At 40.1% G+C, this 14479-nt stretch overlaps 1 protein-coding gene across 5 annotated transcripts in view; it reads right to left on the minus strand.

Moving 5' to 3' along the window:
• LOC131242454 (uncharacterized) overlaps positions 1-13395 on the minus strand; it is a 29791-nt gene extending 16396 nt beyond the window's left edge. The window contains exons 1-10 of one of the 5 annotated variants that reach the window (XM_058241093.1): positions 13024-13394; positions 12802-12903; positions 12120-12200; positions 3675-3784; positions 3421-3556; positions 3237-3335; positions 2722-2827; positions 2167-2621; positions 1905-2087; positions 1511-1708 (exon numbers count right to left, since the gene is read on the minus strand). In XM_058241093.1, the coding sequence (XP_058097076.1) occupies positions 1511-1708; positions 1905-2087; positions 2167-2621; positions 2722-2827; positions 3237-3335; positions 3421-3556; positions 3675-3784; positions 12120-12200; positions 12802-12903; positions 13024-13287 (1734 nt within the window). In that variant the 5' untranslated portion in view covers positions 13288-13394. Of the gene's footprint in view, positions 1-1510; positions 1709-1904; positions 2088-2166; positions 2628-2721; positions 2828-3236; positions 3336-3420; positions 3557-3674; positions 3785-9585; positions 9634-12119; positions 12201-12801; positions 12904-13023 lie in introns of those variants that run through there. The other 4 variants (XM_058241092.1, XM_058241095.1, XM_058241094.1 and 1 more) reach the window with 4 other exon arrangements.
• Positions 13396-14479: the final 1084 nt, after the last annotated feature.

Below are 14479 nucleotides of genomic sequence, written 5' to 3' on the forward strand. Positions count from 1 at the left end.
GAAATTTTGATAAATAAATAATACTTTTTTTAATTAAAAAATAATTTTTTATTTTTCAAAAATTGACAAGGACTTGACAAATCAGTAGATCAGCCCTCATACATGCTTGATTTCTTGTTTGGAGTGCACAATTGCAAGTAATTTGGGAGAAATTGGGAAATTTTCGAATTTTCCTCAAATCGGGACCACCTGTAGTCAAATTTTGACATTAGAGTGTATGTGATGATCATTTCACCAAATACTCCTAAATACTTTGAAATTAGTCTTAGTTAACAACTAGTTGAAGGAAAATTTCAAAAAAACATGGAGAACTAATGAATATCAAAATCAAAGCCCCAACTCCATGATTTTTCATGCAAAACATGAAGAACCAATGGATTTGTAACCATTTGACACTGATTTAACATAATTTCAACAAAAAAAGGGATTCGAAAATTGAAAATGCTCACCGGATCGAACATGTGGGATATATCGACACTACTTGTGCGTTTCGAATTGCACAAGTGGGATACAAGATATATCGTGGGATATATCGACACTACTTGTGTGTTTCGAATCGCACAGGTGGGATACAAGATATATCGTGGGATATATCGGCTGATATCGTCGATACTTAAAACACTGTTGAGGAACCAGCACACTCCAAAGAGTGTCCACAACCTGAACTTTATAACCATTTGGCAAACTCTGAAAGAAAGACTAAACAGAAGAAAGACCCAACGCTTTTAATTCCTTGTGGAAGTCACGAGGAACCAAGTTGCATTGACGACAAATATTTAGTTGATTCTAGGGTCTCCAAGTGAGATAGCATTTGCTTGCTTGTTGGCAAGGATAAATCACCTCAAGGACAGTAATATGATCATAATGAACAGATGCATTTTTTCGGGTCCTAGCCCAGCTTACATATTTTAAAAAAATTAAATGAAAAGTTGCATTTTTATTTTAAGAATGAGGAAAATAGTAAACCATTTGTTCTTCCACTGCTTTTTCCTCGATGGTATGGTGGGACTGGGGTCTTGTGTGGGCAATGGGTGCAGACTGGGTGCTGTCCGGACCGATTTGGGAGTCATTCAAGGTTAGACTTAGAACAGTGGTGGACACAAGCAAAAAGGGAACTTCCTCGGATATTCTCTCTATTGGCAGGTTTATGGGTCAGCTGGAAAGAACAGAATAAGACAACCAATTAGACTCCATGGAGGATATCTCTTCAAGGCCAAAAGGATGGTTGTCTCTTTCTTCTAGTTAAAATCTCTTTGCTGAGTGTAACGAGGGGATTGAGGTGTTGAGGGTGCATGTATGAATTTCATTAGGGTGGATGATCTCTCATCATCTCAATCAAATCTCCAGGTTTTTGTACCTTTTTGGAGGTTTAGTAAATTACTGTAACCCTAGAGAGAGAGAGAGAGAGAGAGAGAGAGCTGCAGAAGATCAACATGGATAGACGAGGAAAAAGAAAAACAGTCAAGTGCCAACTTAAAGCCTACATTAATGACCTGCATTAAGACAATACCTGGAGCGAAGTTGCGAGAACGGATAAGGGTATGCCTTTGGCAATTGCATCTTCATTGGGCCTAAGCAAAGCCAACAAAGTCTCTTTCAAAGGCTTCAACAAAGCTGGATTGCTCGCTGCCAGAGGACCTAAATAAGAGCATGCCACCCTTAGAGCCCTAGAATGATCGCCGCAGTTGACCAGTTTAAGAAATTCAACCTGACGACAGTACAATCATTAAAATGTGGCAACTTCCCACCAACTGTTATGTCCACAATCTCATAGGACCTGATTGTAATGTTCTTCTATAATATTTTCTATGGATAAAGCAGCTAGTTAACAAAGGGGGAAAAAGCCCACAGGTGATAGGGCAATTGTAGGGCTCCTCCATAGTGTTAGTTGTAGCAACACTTACCTGTTTAAGTTGGAACAGTAGTACAGGATTTTGTTCAAAAAAATTGGGATCCATTGCATTTACTTCTTCTACGACCTCTGCAGCCATTCCCTTATGAGCAAGTTCCCTCATCTCTAGAACAATATCATACTTATGGTCCTCCCCATTTTCAACATTCACTATAACAGAATGTTTTGTGGTGACCTGCAGGGCAAAAACCTTAATATCATTGAGATGGAAAAAGAGTATTGACCAAATTTCATTAGCATAATACCAACAATACCTGCTCTTCCTCCAATCTACTTGCATTGGATTCCGGAGTTGGAGCAACAAGTTCTTGTTTACTGGTTTCAACAAAGGAAAAATCAGGAGTGACTTCTAGCCTCTCAACTCTCCCTCTCCATCTCTTGCGCCTGCTCCTTTCTCCAGTTGCATGACTTCTGCTTCTTGGGGACCTTCTACCACAAGTTCCAGACTGATGTGTTTCACTGGTGCTGCAATCATCCCGGTTGCCTGCTACCTCATGTGCATATCTCAATTCGACATCATGGCCTCGAGTGCTGACAGCATCAGTAGTAGCTTCTTGAGAACCTTCCATGTCAACATTATTAACAGAGGTTTCACCATCTGAGTTTCTACCAGTTCCACAATCCATGTTGAAAGAAGAGCAATCTCTCGAAGAGCTTGATCCAAGATCCGCCTGGTACACTTTTGAGGATCTGGTAGGGGTTTGCAGTCCTGCTGCTGAAATTCAGAACATAATTATAATGAGAAAAATACGCGCATTAAAAAAATTCTGTATTATAGATTAAAGACATCATTCAAACATGATGTTCACCTGATGGTAGTGCAAGGCCACCATCCACAATTCCCCTATAAACACAGTACTCGTGAACAAGCTCATCAAGCATTGGAACATCAAGTTTTATCTGGCACAATTCATTCTGAGAGAACATCGGAAGACAAAAATAGTAAGACAAGACAGACCCTTCTTGTTCCATTTCTAAAATAACACTACATAGAAAATGCATTTCAAGAACTTTAACAATGAATAGCAGGCCAGACTGTAGTTGAAATTCTTCTCCACGTTTAGAATATCTGGACTGAATAGGATATAAAAGTGATATGTTCAAGCAATTCTCAACTCTAAGCAGTTAAACCTATAAGAACATGAATATTTTATGTGACTGGTCTGATCATTGGAATTTGTCTTTCAGACTTCAAGCACAAAACTTTTCTTCATGAAAATAACAGATTATAAAATTTGTTTACCACATTAAATTGTGCAAAAGCCGCCAACAAGAAACAGAGCCAAACAGTTTCCGGTGATTAAAATAAAAAATGAAAAAAAACCTGAAATGCCTGAAATAGATCTCCTTTAGCAAATCTCAAGCTGTCGACTGCCCCTTGTCTTGTTAGCTCCACGGCATGTGCAAGGGCTTGTATATCAACCTGAAATTTGAAAACGACATGTATATATGATGCAAATTTAAGACAACTGTACAAAAGGGTTACCTAGTTCAACTTGAAATCCTACCTCATCAAATGGAGGTGCCTCATAAAGACTCTCCTGGGGAGTTGCAGGTGGGTCTCGCTCCTCAAGAAGCAACCTTTCAGTGAGATCTGAAATTGGTGATGAAACTCCTTGACGAAAGCAGAATCCTTTATGTATGCTGCAGATTATTGGAAGAAACAGTAAGAAATCAACAGGGGGAGATTGATAGAAGTCAAGGGTACTCGTTACCCCACCAGAGAACTTTGGAAAATAAAGCGACAGAGGTTGGTCAGTACCTTATCAAATACCTCAAGGTCATTGAAAAGATAGGGTCATAGGCCTGTAAGTGAGCTCTTAGGACTGAAGATAGTAATCCTGCAATATCATACCTCCTTTTCTCAGACCACTGGAACAACAAGAATGGTCAGATGGTTCATCTAACAATGCAACCAATACAGCATCTCAGACTCAGATATCAACACAAATGCTTGCAAGGGATTTATTGACATATTGCAATATAAACTTGTAAATAACAAGGGACAGCTGTGATTCCATGGCAGAAGTAAGCAAATTACCACATAAAAACAGACAAATATTAGAAGCACTATGACCAAAAGCACTGAGAGATGCATATTGAGGACTCGGGAGACCATCCATATGTGAAACATATGCTTCAATAAAGCAGGCGCTCAAGGAGGTGAACAAATGTAAGCTAAACACAGGAAAGTGAAATGGGTTCAGAAATGTAAGCGAAACAAATGCAAAGAAAACTGGAAAGTTCTAGATAAATGCTTGGAACAACAAGCAAGAGGCAATGGAAACAAGAATGAAAATAAATTATGCTCCATAAAAAAATGTAATGATAGGAAGCCCATATAAAATGGACCTAAGCATGTTTTCCCATACTAAAAGAAAATGAATCATAAAATGTCTTGCTTTAGTAGATGTTCCTTGCAAGCAGTGTTCGAAATATCGGTATCGCACAATATATCGCACCCTTGGGATACAGATACGTATCGGTTATCGCACGGGATATATCGTTTGTATCGCGTAATTTATCGCACTTTTTGGGAAACATAGGGAAACATTGGGAAAATGTTTCAATTTTTCAATGAAACTTCAGGGATTATTAAAAATGACCTTAATACACACTTTTAAATCATAAAATTTCAAAAAAAAAGTACACATAATAGGTTTCCTTTGTATAGGGTCCTAAGTTATGCGTTGTCTGATTGAACTAAAACAACTATATTCAAATATGTTGCATAACATTTATAAACGCATCAAGACATGTATATCCACACCATCGATCTGTTTTGACACCTTAATTTACGGCACCATACCAAAAAAAAAAAAAAAAGCATATCCAATTATCAAGTGGACCATGCCATAGGAAACAATATTGATTGAAGGCCCTACCATTAAAACCTTCTTAGGGCTCACCTTAGTGTTTTCATAGTGTTTATTTACCATCCAATCTGTTATAAGTTCACATAATCTTGGATGAAAGGAAAAAACAAATATCAGATTGATCCAGAACTTTTGTGTCCCTTTAATAGTCAATCACAACTTTTTTCCTTTGGTATGGTCCACTTGATAATTAGATATGTTTCGTTTTTTGGATAATACACTAAAATGATTTGGAAAAACAGATGAACGACATGGATGCATAATACATACATTAAGGTGGGCCCCACAGCCGCACCGTCTTGGGTGAGTATTGGGTCTCACCTTATCCGCTCTCCTATTCCTGACTTTGATATCTATACTTTTTGATAGGTATTGGCTCAAAAAATGAGGCAGATTGTGTGGGCCCTATGCACTGTATCCATGCCGTCCATTCATTTTTTTGGATCATTTTAAAGCCTGAGAAAAAAATGAGGTAGATCTAGAGATCAAGTGGACCACTTCAGAGGATGTACTTAATATGGTGGTACCCTGATTGTGGGGCCACCTTGACGTAATATGGTGTATATACACTGTCAATTCATGTTGGCATATTATTTTCGGGAATGGGCCAAAAAATGAGGCAAATCCAAAAATGAGGTGGACCACACCACACGAAAAAGTGGTCATTGAATGGCTACCGTAAAAAAAAAATTTAAGGGCTACAAAAGTTTTGGATCAAGCTAATATTTATGTTTTCCCTTCATCTAGGTCTGTCAAACCTTATGAACAGACTAGATGACAAATAAACATCACAATGGGCCCTACGAAAGCTTCAACGGTGGATATCATTGCCACCACGACTTCTTGTCATGTGGTCCACTTGAGCCTTATATTTAACTACATTTTAGCCTTATACCCTAAAATAACCTATCAAAATGGATGGACGGTGTAGAAAAAACACATACATCATGGTGGGCCGTACAGAGCCTTTGACAGGACCATCCGTTCAATCCGCGCCTGACGCAGATTTCCTGCAAAAGGCTTTCGCAAGAAGTGCCTGCGCTTGGATGCTAGGTGGGGTCCACTGTGATGTTTGTCAGAAATCCACCCCGTCCATCCATTTTACGAGCTCATTTTAGGAGATGCGACCGAAAATGAGGTGGATCCAAAACTCAAGTGGGCAATACGAGAAGGAAAACTGGGGAAAGAGTTTCCTACCGTTGAAACTTTCCTGGGATCCACCTTGATGTTTATATGTCATCCAAACCGTTTATGAGGTCATTCCCATTGAGATGAAGTGAAAACATAAAAACTTATCCTGATTCTACACTTATGTGGCCAAAAAAATGTTTCAACGATGGTCACTGAATCCCTACTGTTTCCTCTTGTGTGGCCCACCTGAGTTTTGGATCCACCTCATTTTCGGTCGCATGTCCTAAAATGAGCTTGCAAAACAGATGGACGTGGCAGATTGCTCACAAGCATCACAATGGGCCCCACCTATCATCCCAGCGCATGTACTTCATGCGCGAATATCTTTCGCATGAAATCGACTTTCGACCGTGCGATAAAAAAAAAGGCTCGGAAGCCCTATTTAAAAGCAGAGAGGGTTTCGGCCCTAAAACCTTAATTTCTCTCCCAAATCTCCGAATTTCTCCGGATTTTTTTCGCATTATCTTCCGAAATCAATTTCCTACAAACAACGCACTTCGATTCAAATGGCCCACTAAATGCAGCTTCCGATCAGCGCAAACTCTTCTACAAGTACGGAAATCCACATGTTGAAAGTTTCCCTTTTTTTTTCTTTTTTTTTTCTTTTTTTTTTCCGATTTTTTTGGATATTTACATACAATTAAAAAAAAATTCTTGGTATCTTCCGACAGGTTTCGTATCGCCAGGTTGCGATACCGATAATATCGGCCGATAGTATCGATATTGCAAACATTGCTTGCAAGTCAACAAAATCTGGCTGAACGAAACCACGAGCTGGAGATTGAAGGAAGAGTCAGGGACGGTGACACAATGACAACCCTCGAAGGACTGGGTGGTGATGGTGTTGTTGTAGCAAAACGCCGAGACCATGCAGAGGAATGGCACATGGTTTGGGAAAAGGAAACTAATCTCAACTAGTAGAGGGGCGTCCACAACTGGAGAAAGTATTTCTCTAGGGACCCAATGAGGAGGATCAAGTGGTTGCAGTGCTGAGCACGAGAGGAGGAGATCTAGTGAATGGAATACCTAGCAGGAGATGGAGGCAGATAAGAACATTTACCCCCATCGACCTATTATCCTTCCCAAAGGGTACAACATGATAAGGGAGTGTGGATACTTGTTGTTAATGGCAGGAGAACTAGAAAGCTTGATAGTAAGAACGTGGATATTGTATATATATATATGATGCAAGACAATTAACCACTTGCTCTAAAAGCTCAAACTATTAGAGGGTGAATTAATCCCTTTACCTCATATCTCAGGCCCCACATCGCATGGGTTAGAACCTCTGCCCCAAATCACATGGGCCGCCCACCCCGAGTGTGTCCCCGCATCCCACAGGCTACCCCACTCGAGCCCGGTGTGAAATGCACATTAATCACCCCCAGTAAGAAGTTTCGAGCACGAGACCTCCGTGGGTTGTACCCACCCCGAGTGTGCACCTGCATCCCACAAGCGACCCCACTCAAGCCCGGTGTGAAAATGCCCCTACATTAATCAACCCCAGTGAGGAGTCTCGAACACGAGACCTGCTCTGACACCAATTTGATGCAGGACAATTAACCACTTGCTCTAAAAGCTCGAACAGTTAAGAGTATGGCGAATCAATCCCTTTATCTCATAGCTTAGGCCCCACATCGCATGGGTTAGGACCTCGGCCGAACCCTCTTCATGGGCCCCAAATCACATGGGCCGCCCACCCCGAGTGTGTCTCCGCATCCCACGGGTTACCCCACTCGAGCCCGGTGTGAAATGCGCATTAATCACCCCTAGTAAGGAGTCTCGAACACGAGACCTCCTCCGTGAGCCGCACCCACCCCGATTGTGCCCCTGCATCCCACAAGCGACCCCAGTCGAGCTCGGTCTGAAAATACCCCTGCATTTTATATAGTGTTCCTACTATCAAGCTTTCTAGTTCTCCTGCCATTAACAACAAGTATCCATGCTCCCTTATCCTGTTGCGCGTGCGCACACACACGTCCCGGCCCCCCTATGGTCCAGACCAGGGCTGCAACTGCTGCCAGCAATGGTGTCGCCTTCAGGGATGCCCCGATGGGTTCATCTACTAGCCAACATTCCGTTCGGGTTGGGCCGATCACTTCCATGGTAAGGTGAAAGGACTGTCTCCTTTTAGTCATTCTAATGTCTTCTTTGTTTTCCCCTCCATTTCTCTTAAACTATGTTCGAATTCTTTACATCCTTATGTTCTTGTTTGGGTCAAACATTGTCTATAGATGAGTCATGTGAGAGATGGGTGGAGCTTCGAGAGGCGAAGCTGCTCATCAGTGTCAAAAATGCTGTCGAGATCCCGATGTCTATTGCGGTTGTTCAAAGAAGATCATCTACTCAAATTCGAGTGCTTCGTGAAGGCTCCCCCGAGTACCTTCAATGAATTTCAAAGGTATGCAGCGGAGGGAGTGAAGTTTTCCTATCTTTCTCCTTATCTCTAGCAGTAGCGATTGCCCCTTCTCCAGACCCTCGCTCCCAAACAAGGCTTGCATCGTCTATGTATGAGACAAGCCACTCCACTCGTAGTCATGCGGAAGATCCAATGGTTTAGATGGGGACACGTGGACATCCCAATGGAGTGACAGTGACTGAAAACCTCACTCTTTCTTTCAGGTGGTCTCGGGTCTCAGGGTTAATAGGGTTACGAGTGAATTATTTAGGGTGCACTTGCCTACTACGGAAGTGTAGGAGTCAGCCTCGGCCTTCAAATGCAAGGTTGGATCTCTCTTCCTCGTACTTAGGCCTTCCATTGTGTGTCGGATCCAAATGAAGAAGATTTAAGAGAAGAAGAGATGGAGGATTTATGTAGTCTTCTTTCTCTTCTGCAGGGAATTCAGGTGAACCCGGATTTTGACGACTCTATTTGCTAGTCTAGGGAGAAGTCTAAGATGTTCTTAGTCAAGTCTTTCAACGGGTTGCTGCATGAAGATGGAGCTTCTCCTCGACTTGGACCCTATGCTACTAGGTCCATGTGGTCGTATGAGGCTCCTCCGAAGATGGAGGTGTTTGGTTGGCTTCTCGGAAGGTATCACATTCTTACGATAGACCGCCTTATTAAAAGGGGTCTCTTTCTTCCAAATGTTTGCCTCCTTTGTTTGGATGCAGAATTTGTTGATCACTTGCTCTTGCATTGTTCCCTTGCTTCGGCAATGTAGCAAGGGATCCTCCAGCAAGCTGATTTCACTTGGGTGGTGCCCTGCTCGATCGAAGGTCACCTCAGGTCGTGGGATGTTGGAGGTGGGGGCAAATTGGGAAAGAAGAGATGGAGATTAGCCTTGTCGGTGGGATCATGGTGTGTGTGGTTGGAAAGGAACTCTCGCTGTTTCGAGAACAAAAGTAATTCTGCCAAGGGCATGCTTTGTAAAGTGTATCAGAATATGAGAGTGGGGTTCCTAATTTTTAGGGTTGAGTTGAGCTGTTTAGCTTTATATTTCATTTTTTCTGTTTGTCTGTCTTTTTGCTTTGCGTAGCCAGTCCCACCAGTTTTTTTATCTGGATTTGGTGATTAGATCGAAGAGTTGGATCATAAAATCCCTCATATAGATCATAAAATGCACGTACCACTTGAAACTATTCAAAACATGCAAAAAATATTACTTTTTGTGAAAACTTGAGAAGTTCAGTTGCCATGATAATGTAGCAGCTGGGAGAATGAGAAGTGAAGATTCTTCACCTGCACATGAAGAACCCTCTACATATAAATTTTCTAACTTCAATTTTTTATTTTTTATTTTTTTTAAAAAGGTTCTATTTCTTAGTAAGAGAGGTTTCACCATTGTTCTTCCAAGTGTTATATACATATGACTAAGGTGGGCTTACGTTAAGTTTTTTGACAATTGGCACTTGGTCTGGCTTGGCCATCCAGCACAAACGTAACCCTTAGCTAACCCCACTCACTCCTATATTATTTTTTCATACAATAATTGTAAGTTAAATGGGTGAAATTGAAAAACTCTCAGTTTTTCTTAATTTCATCGATTTTTCCAAAATAAATAATCAAAGGTCAAAATTTACAATTGATCATGCAAAATCATGAATTACTAACTTCATTCCATAATTTTTTCATAATTTAAAAAAGAAAATTAGTTTAGATTAGCAAAAACTCACTTATAAGATTTGCAGTACCTCACGCTCTTTGATTTTGATTTTCGCATCAGCATTTTATTCTCTCGAAACAAATGAAAAGTATTAATTGAAATTCTCTTAGGAACGTAACTCGAAGAGCAAACATGTCAAGGGAAGAGATATTAAGTCAACCATCAAAAGCTTTGATATCACTCATTCAATCTAGTGGCATAATTATAGCCCTGGACACCCAATTGAAACTAAAAAGAATGTTTTACTACAATATGAATTAGTTCAAGAATTAACCAAAAGAATAGGAACAGAACACTCAAGCCATATTGCAGATGAAGAACAATAGAAAGATCAATTTCTATTTCGTGGGGTGACATAAACATTGTCAATGTCTTCAAATCATAGGGCTCCATTAGAAAAATAGAACCCGCCATAGATTAACTTGCTGATAGTAATTGACTTATTGATTTTCTTTTTAGAGAGATTAGTAATCAACTTATTGATTATAATCAACCCATGAAATAGACTATTAGATAGTGGTTGATTGTAATAAACCAATGTAATAGTCTATTACATTGCGCTTGCAACTTGCGAGAGTTTTATGCTCTCATTACCTGTCCCCAGTTCGAATAAAGGAGGGTTGCAACAAGTTGCTAACCAGTATTAAACTTATGTCATACATCCCAATATCAATCCGAATAATATGACATTCCAAACTCATGCTAGGGCGTTCCCTGTGAGCAACGCATTACATGAGAACCCGGGTGTAGCGAGAAACAGGAAAGGGTTGGCTAGGGCGTCCCTCAATAGTGACGCACTGTAACAGTGCCTAGTTGCTATGAGCAATTTTTTCTATATCGATAACGCGTAGTGTAACACAACCTTGGGATAAGAATACATATTGGTTATCACACGGGAGAAATCAGTTGTATCGCATAATTTATCACTATTATTGGGAAACATTGGGATATTGGTCGATTTTTTCAATAAAACTTCAAAGATAGTTAAAAAAGACACCAATACACACGTAGAAATCAAAGAGTCACCAAAAAAGAAGTGAACATTATAGGTTTCCTTTGTATAGGGTCCTAATCTATCTGCTATTTGGCTGAATTGATGCAACTACATTCAAAGTCGAATCATAAAATTTATAAATGTAAGAAGACATGTATAGAAACACAAGCATAACATTCAAAAGCAAAGCAAAAGAAGTTAAAAACAAGAAATATACCAATGGATTTCGAAAATATTTCAAAAACATTTTAAATTATTTTTTTAATTAATTTTTTCCGAAAAATCTCCAAATTCCAAGAATGTGTAGATATGGTTATATACATGTTTGATTTTGTGTTTGAATACTGACATTGTAACCGATTTGGAAAAAAAATGGGAAATTTTCAAATTTTCCTTAATTTTCTGCAACTCGGCCCATCTCTCCCAAATCTCAAAATTGAAGCTCCGAATCCATAATTTTCCATGCAAAACATTAAGAATCATAGATTTCTCACTATTTGATACTATTTAGAGGATATAAAAATGAAATTTAAAAAAAAAAAGAATTAAAACTAAAAAACACACATTTAAAATCCGGCCCCAAGAAGCTTCCAATCGCGATTTCAAAGAAATTTCGAAGATTTTCTTCCAAAAAATTAAAGTGGACTGGTCGAAATCATCTTAAAATGTAGTAGGAAGATTTTTTATTATTATTTTTTATTTTTTATTTTTGTTGGGGGGGGGGACATCAAATTGTGAATTCCTTTTATCTCTTTAAAATGTTGCACTCAATATCGATATATCACACAATACATCAAGAATTTATAAATGGGGAGTGTGGATGTATCGCACAATATTGCAATATCCACAATATATCAACATGAGGTTGGATTTCCAAATTTTTTGTCAAGTCAATTCCTCTAATGATGTACAAATTCATATGTGAGTCATTGTGTTGCGCCATGTAGGGTGCTCCAAGAATGTGGTCAAAGTACAAAAATTGGTGACCCAATTGATACAGTGAAGTGAAATCTAGCATAAAAGATGAACTTCCAGCATACCTCATTTGCCACAGGAGATGTTTGATCTTCTTTGTCAAATATAAATGCAAGCAGCACGTGCTTAAACTCCTCGTATGCTTCCTTAATAAAAAAGCAAAATGGATGTGGATGTCAATACCAGTAAGAAAACAAATTTATCAAGTGGAAAAGATAACTTGTAAAAACATTAATTACGTACAAAAATAAAAAGCATTTATCAACCACTGAAATAATAATATCTCACATAATCGTAAAATTCCAAACAATCTCAGGGGTTTAAAAAGATGCGTGTGTGTGTGTGTGTGGGGGGGGGGGGGTTGGGGGTTTCTCCAGGCAACGATTATGTGAGTTAGAATTTCACATGCAGACATAACATTTTGCATTTTGCTCTTGAGGTGCTTTGGGTGCACCATCGAATTGAATTGAAATTATGTCTAATAGAGCAAGATAACCAATTTGTAATCTCCTTAAATTTCCTATTGATTGATTAGGTTTCAAATCACAATAAGTAACTCTGAAGTCCTCCTTTCTCTGACAAAATCTTTTCATTTCATCCCGTCGCAAATCCCAACATTTCATGACCGCCCAGGTCTATAGTTTTATACTCCAAAAACACAAAAATACAAAATCCACAAATCCTGGTACCATTCAGGACATCGACTATTATAAAAATACAGAAAAGGAGGGGTAATGTCGTAAATACCGGATATGCATCAAGAGCGCACGGAGCGAGAGCTGTCCGCAGGCACTGGATGGCAGAATCACGATCGCTGGCGGTCCCTCTCCTCAAAAGCTCAATGAATTTCTACGCAATTAAAGTAAAAAAACAATAAGAAGAAAAATAACAACATAATCTGATTAATTCAAGAAGCGTATACGAGAGAGAGAGAGAGAGAGAGAGAGAGAGAGAGAGAGAGAGAAATGCCTGTTTCTGCAATCGGAAGAGGAGGCGGTGGTCGTGAAGGACGGCAGGGGCGTGGATACGGAGGAGATCGATGGCGGAATCGATGTCTCCGATCTCAAGGGATCGTCTGATCTGACGGATGAGAAGACGGGAGCGGTAAGAAGAAGAGGAGGGAGAAGAGGCAGAGGAGGAAGAGGATGAAGAATCTTCTAGAAGGTTCTCAGATTTCGCGAAGTTTATCACCAGAGAATCGAGAGCTTCCCAATTTACAGGCATCGATTCCATTGAGAGAGATTGAGATTGGTTGTTTGTTCTTCTCTTATATGGTGGTGTCGCGATGATGAGGGAGGAGAAGTGAAAATGAAAATGCCTTCCGTTCGGTGTATATATGCACGAATGGCGGTGGTGTGAGAACCGATATAATATAATATTGAGCCCCAGACAAGACTTCTCCGTTCGTTTTATACCATTTAGAAAATGGGGGTGACTCCTTGAGCGTTCACATGGTATAGCTTTACGTAAAATCCAGACCGTCCAGAAATCTGACCCTAAAATATTGATTACTAAGAAGATAACATTAACTATCCGATTTATCTTCGAAGATGGACCGTTCACTATTTTGCTTAATTATCTATTTAATATAAATGATTTGAATGATTAGGATCGGTTAATCAGTGTATGAAATGGATGTCCCATCCAGGGTGGGACCCACAGTCTAAATATCTGGACCATTGTTTCTAAATGGTGTGAAACTGAAGTTGCCGGATACGCGACCAGAGGCCTTGAATGGTATACACATTTTATTGTTTTAATTCCGTGGGACCCACTTGTCGGTGACTCAGTGTGGGTGGGCCATGCAGATGAAATATCGAGGATCTCGCCTTTCCATTTGTGGCACGTACGTAGGAGAAACTGGCATTCTGCACATCACACTTATGTGAGGAAAATGGACGGACGAGGATTTCCTGGGAAAGCCTTTGGCAGGAAGTTCCTGCACAAGGATGCTGGGTGGGGCCCACCGAGATGTCTGTGTGAAATCCACCCCGTCCATCCGTTTTGAGAGATAATTTTAAGACGTACGACAGAAAAACATATGTATCCAATGCTAATGTTGGTCACACGAGAGGAAATAGTGGGAATTCAGTGAGCACCGTTGAAGTATTCTTATGGCCATGCATAAGGCTATATTTTTGTGTTTTCACTTCATCCCATTTGGAATGATCTTATAAACGGTTTGGATTGCATATAAACGTCAAGATGGAGCTCAGGAAGGTTCCAACGGTGGGAATTTCTTTCCCCGAATTTCCCTCTCGTGTGACCCACTTGAGTCTTGTATCCACCTCATTTTTGGTCACACGTCCTAAAATGATCTCGCAAAACGGATGGACGGAATGAATTTCTCACATATATTACAGTGGGCCCCACCCAGCATCCTTGCGCACGAACTTCCTGCGAGAGGCTTTCCAGGAAATCCGCG

This window comes from Magnolia sinica, chromosome 4 (genome assembly GCF_029962835.1).
Source record: "Magnolia sinica isolate HGM2019 chromosome 4, MsV1, whole genome shotgun sequence".
Taxonomy (NCBI): Eukaryota; Viridiplantae; Streptophyta; class Magnoliopsida; order Magnoliales; family Magnoliaceae; genus Magnolia; species Magnolia sinica.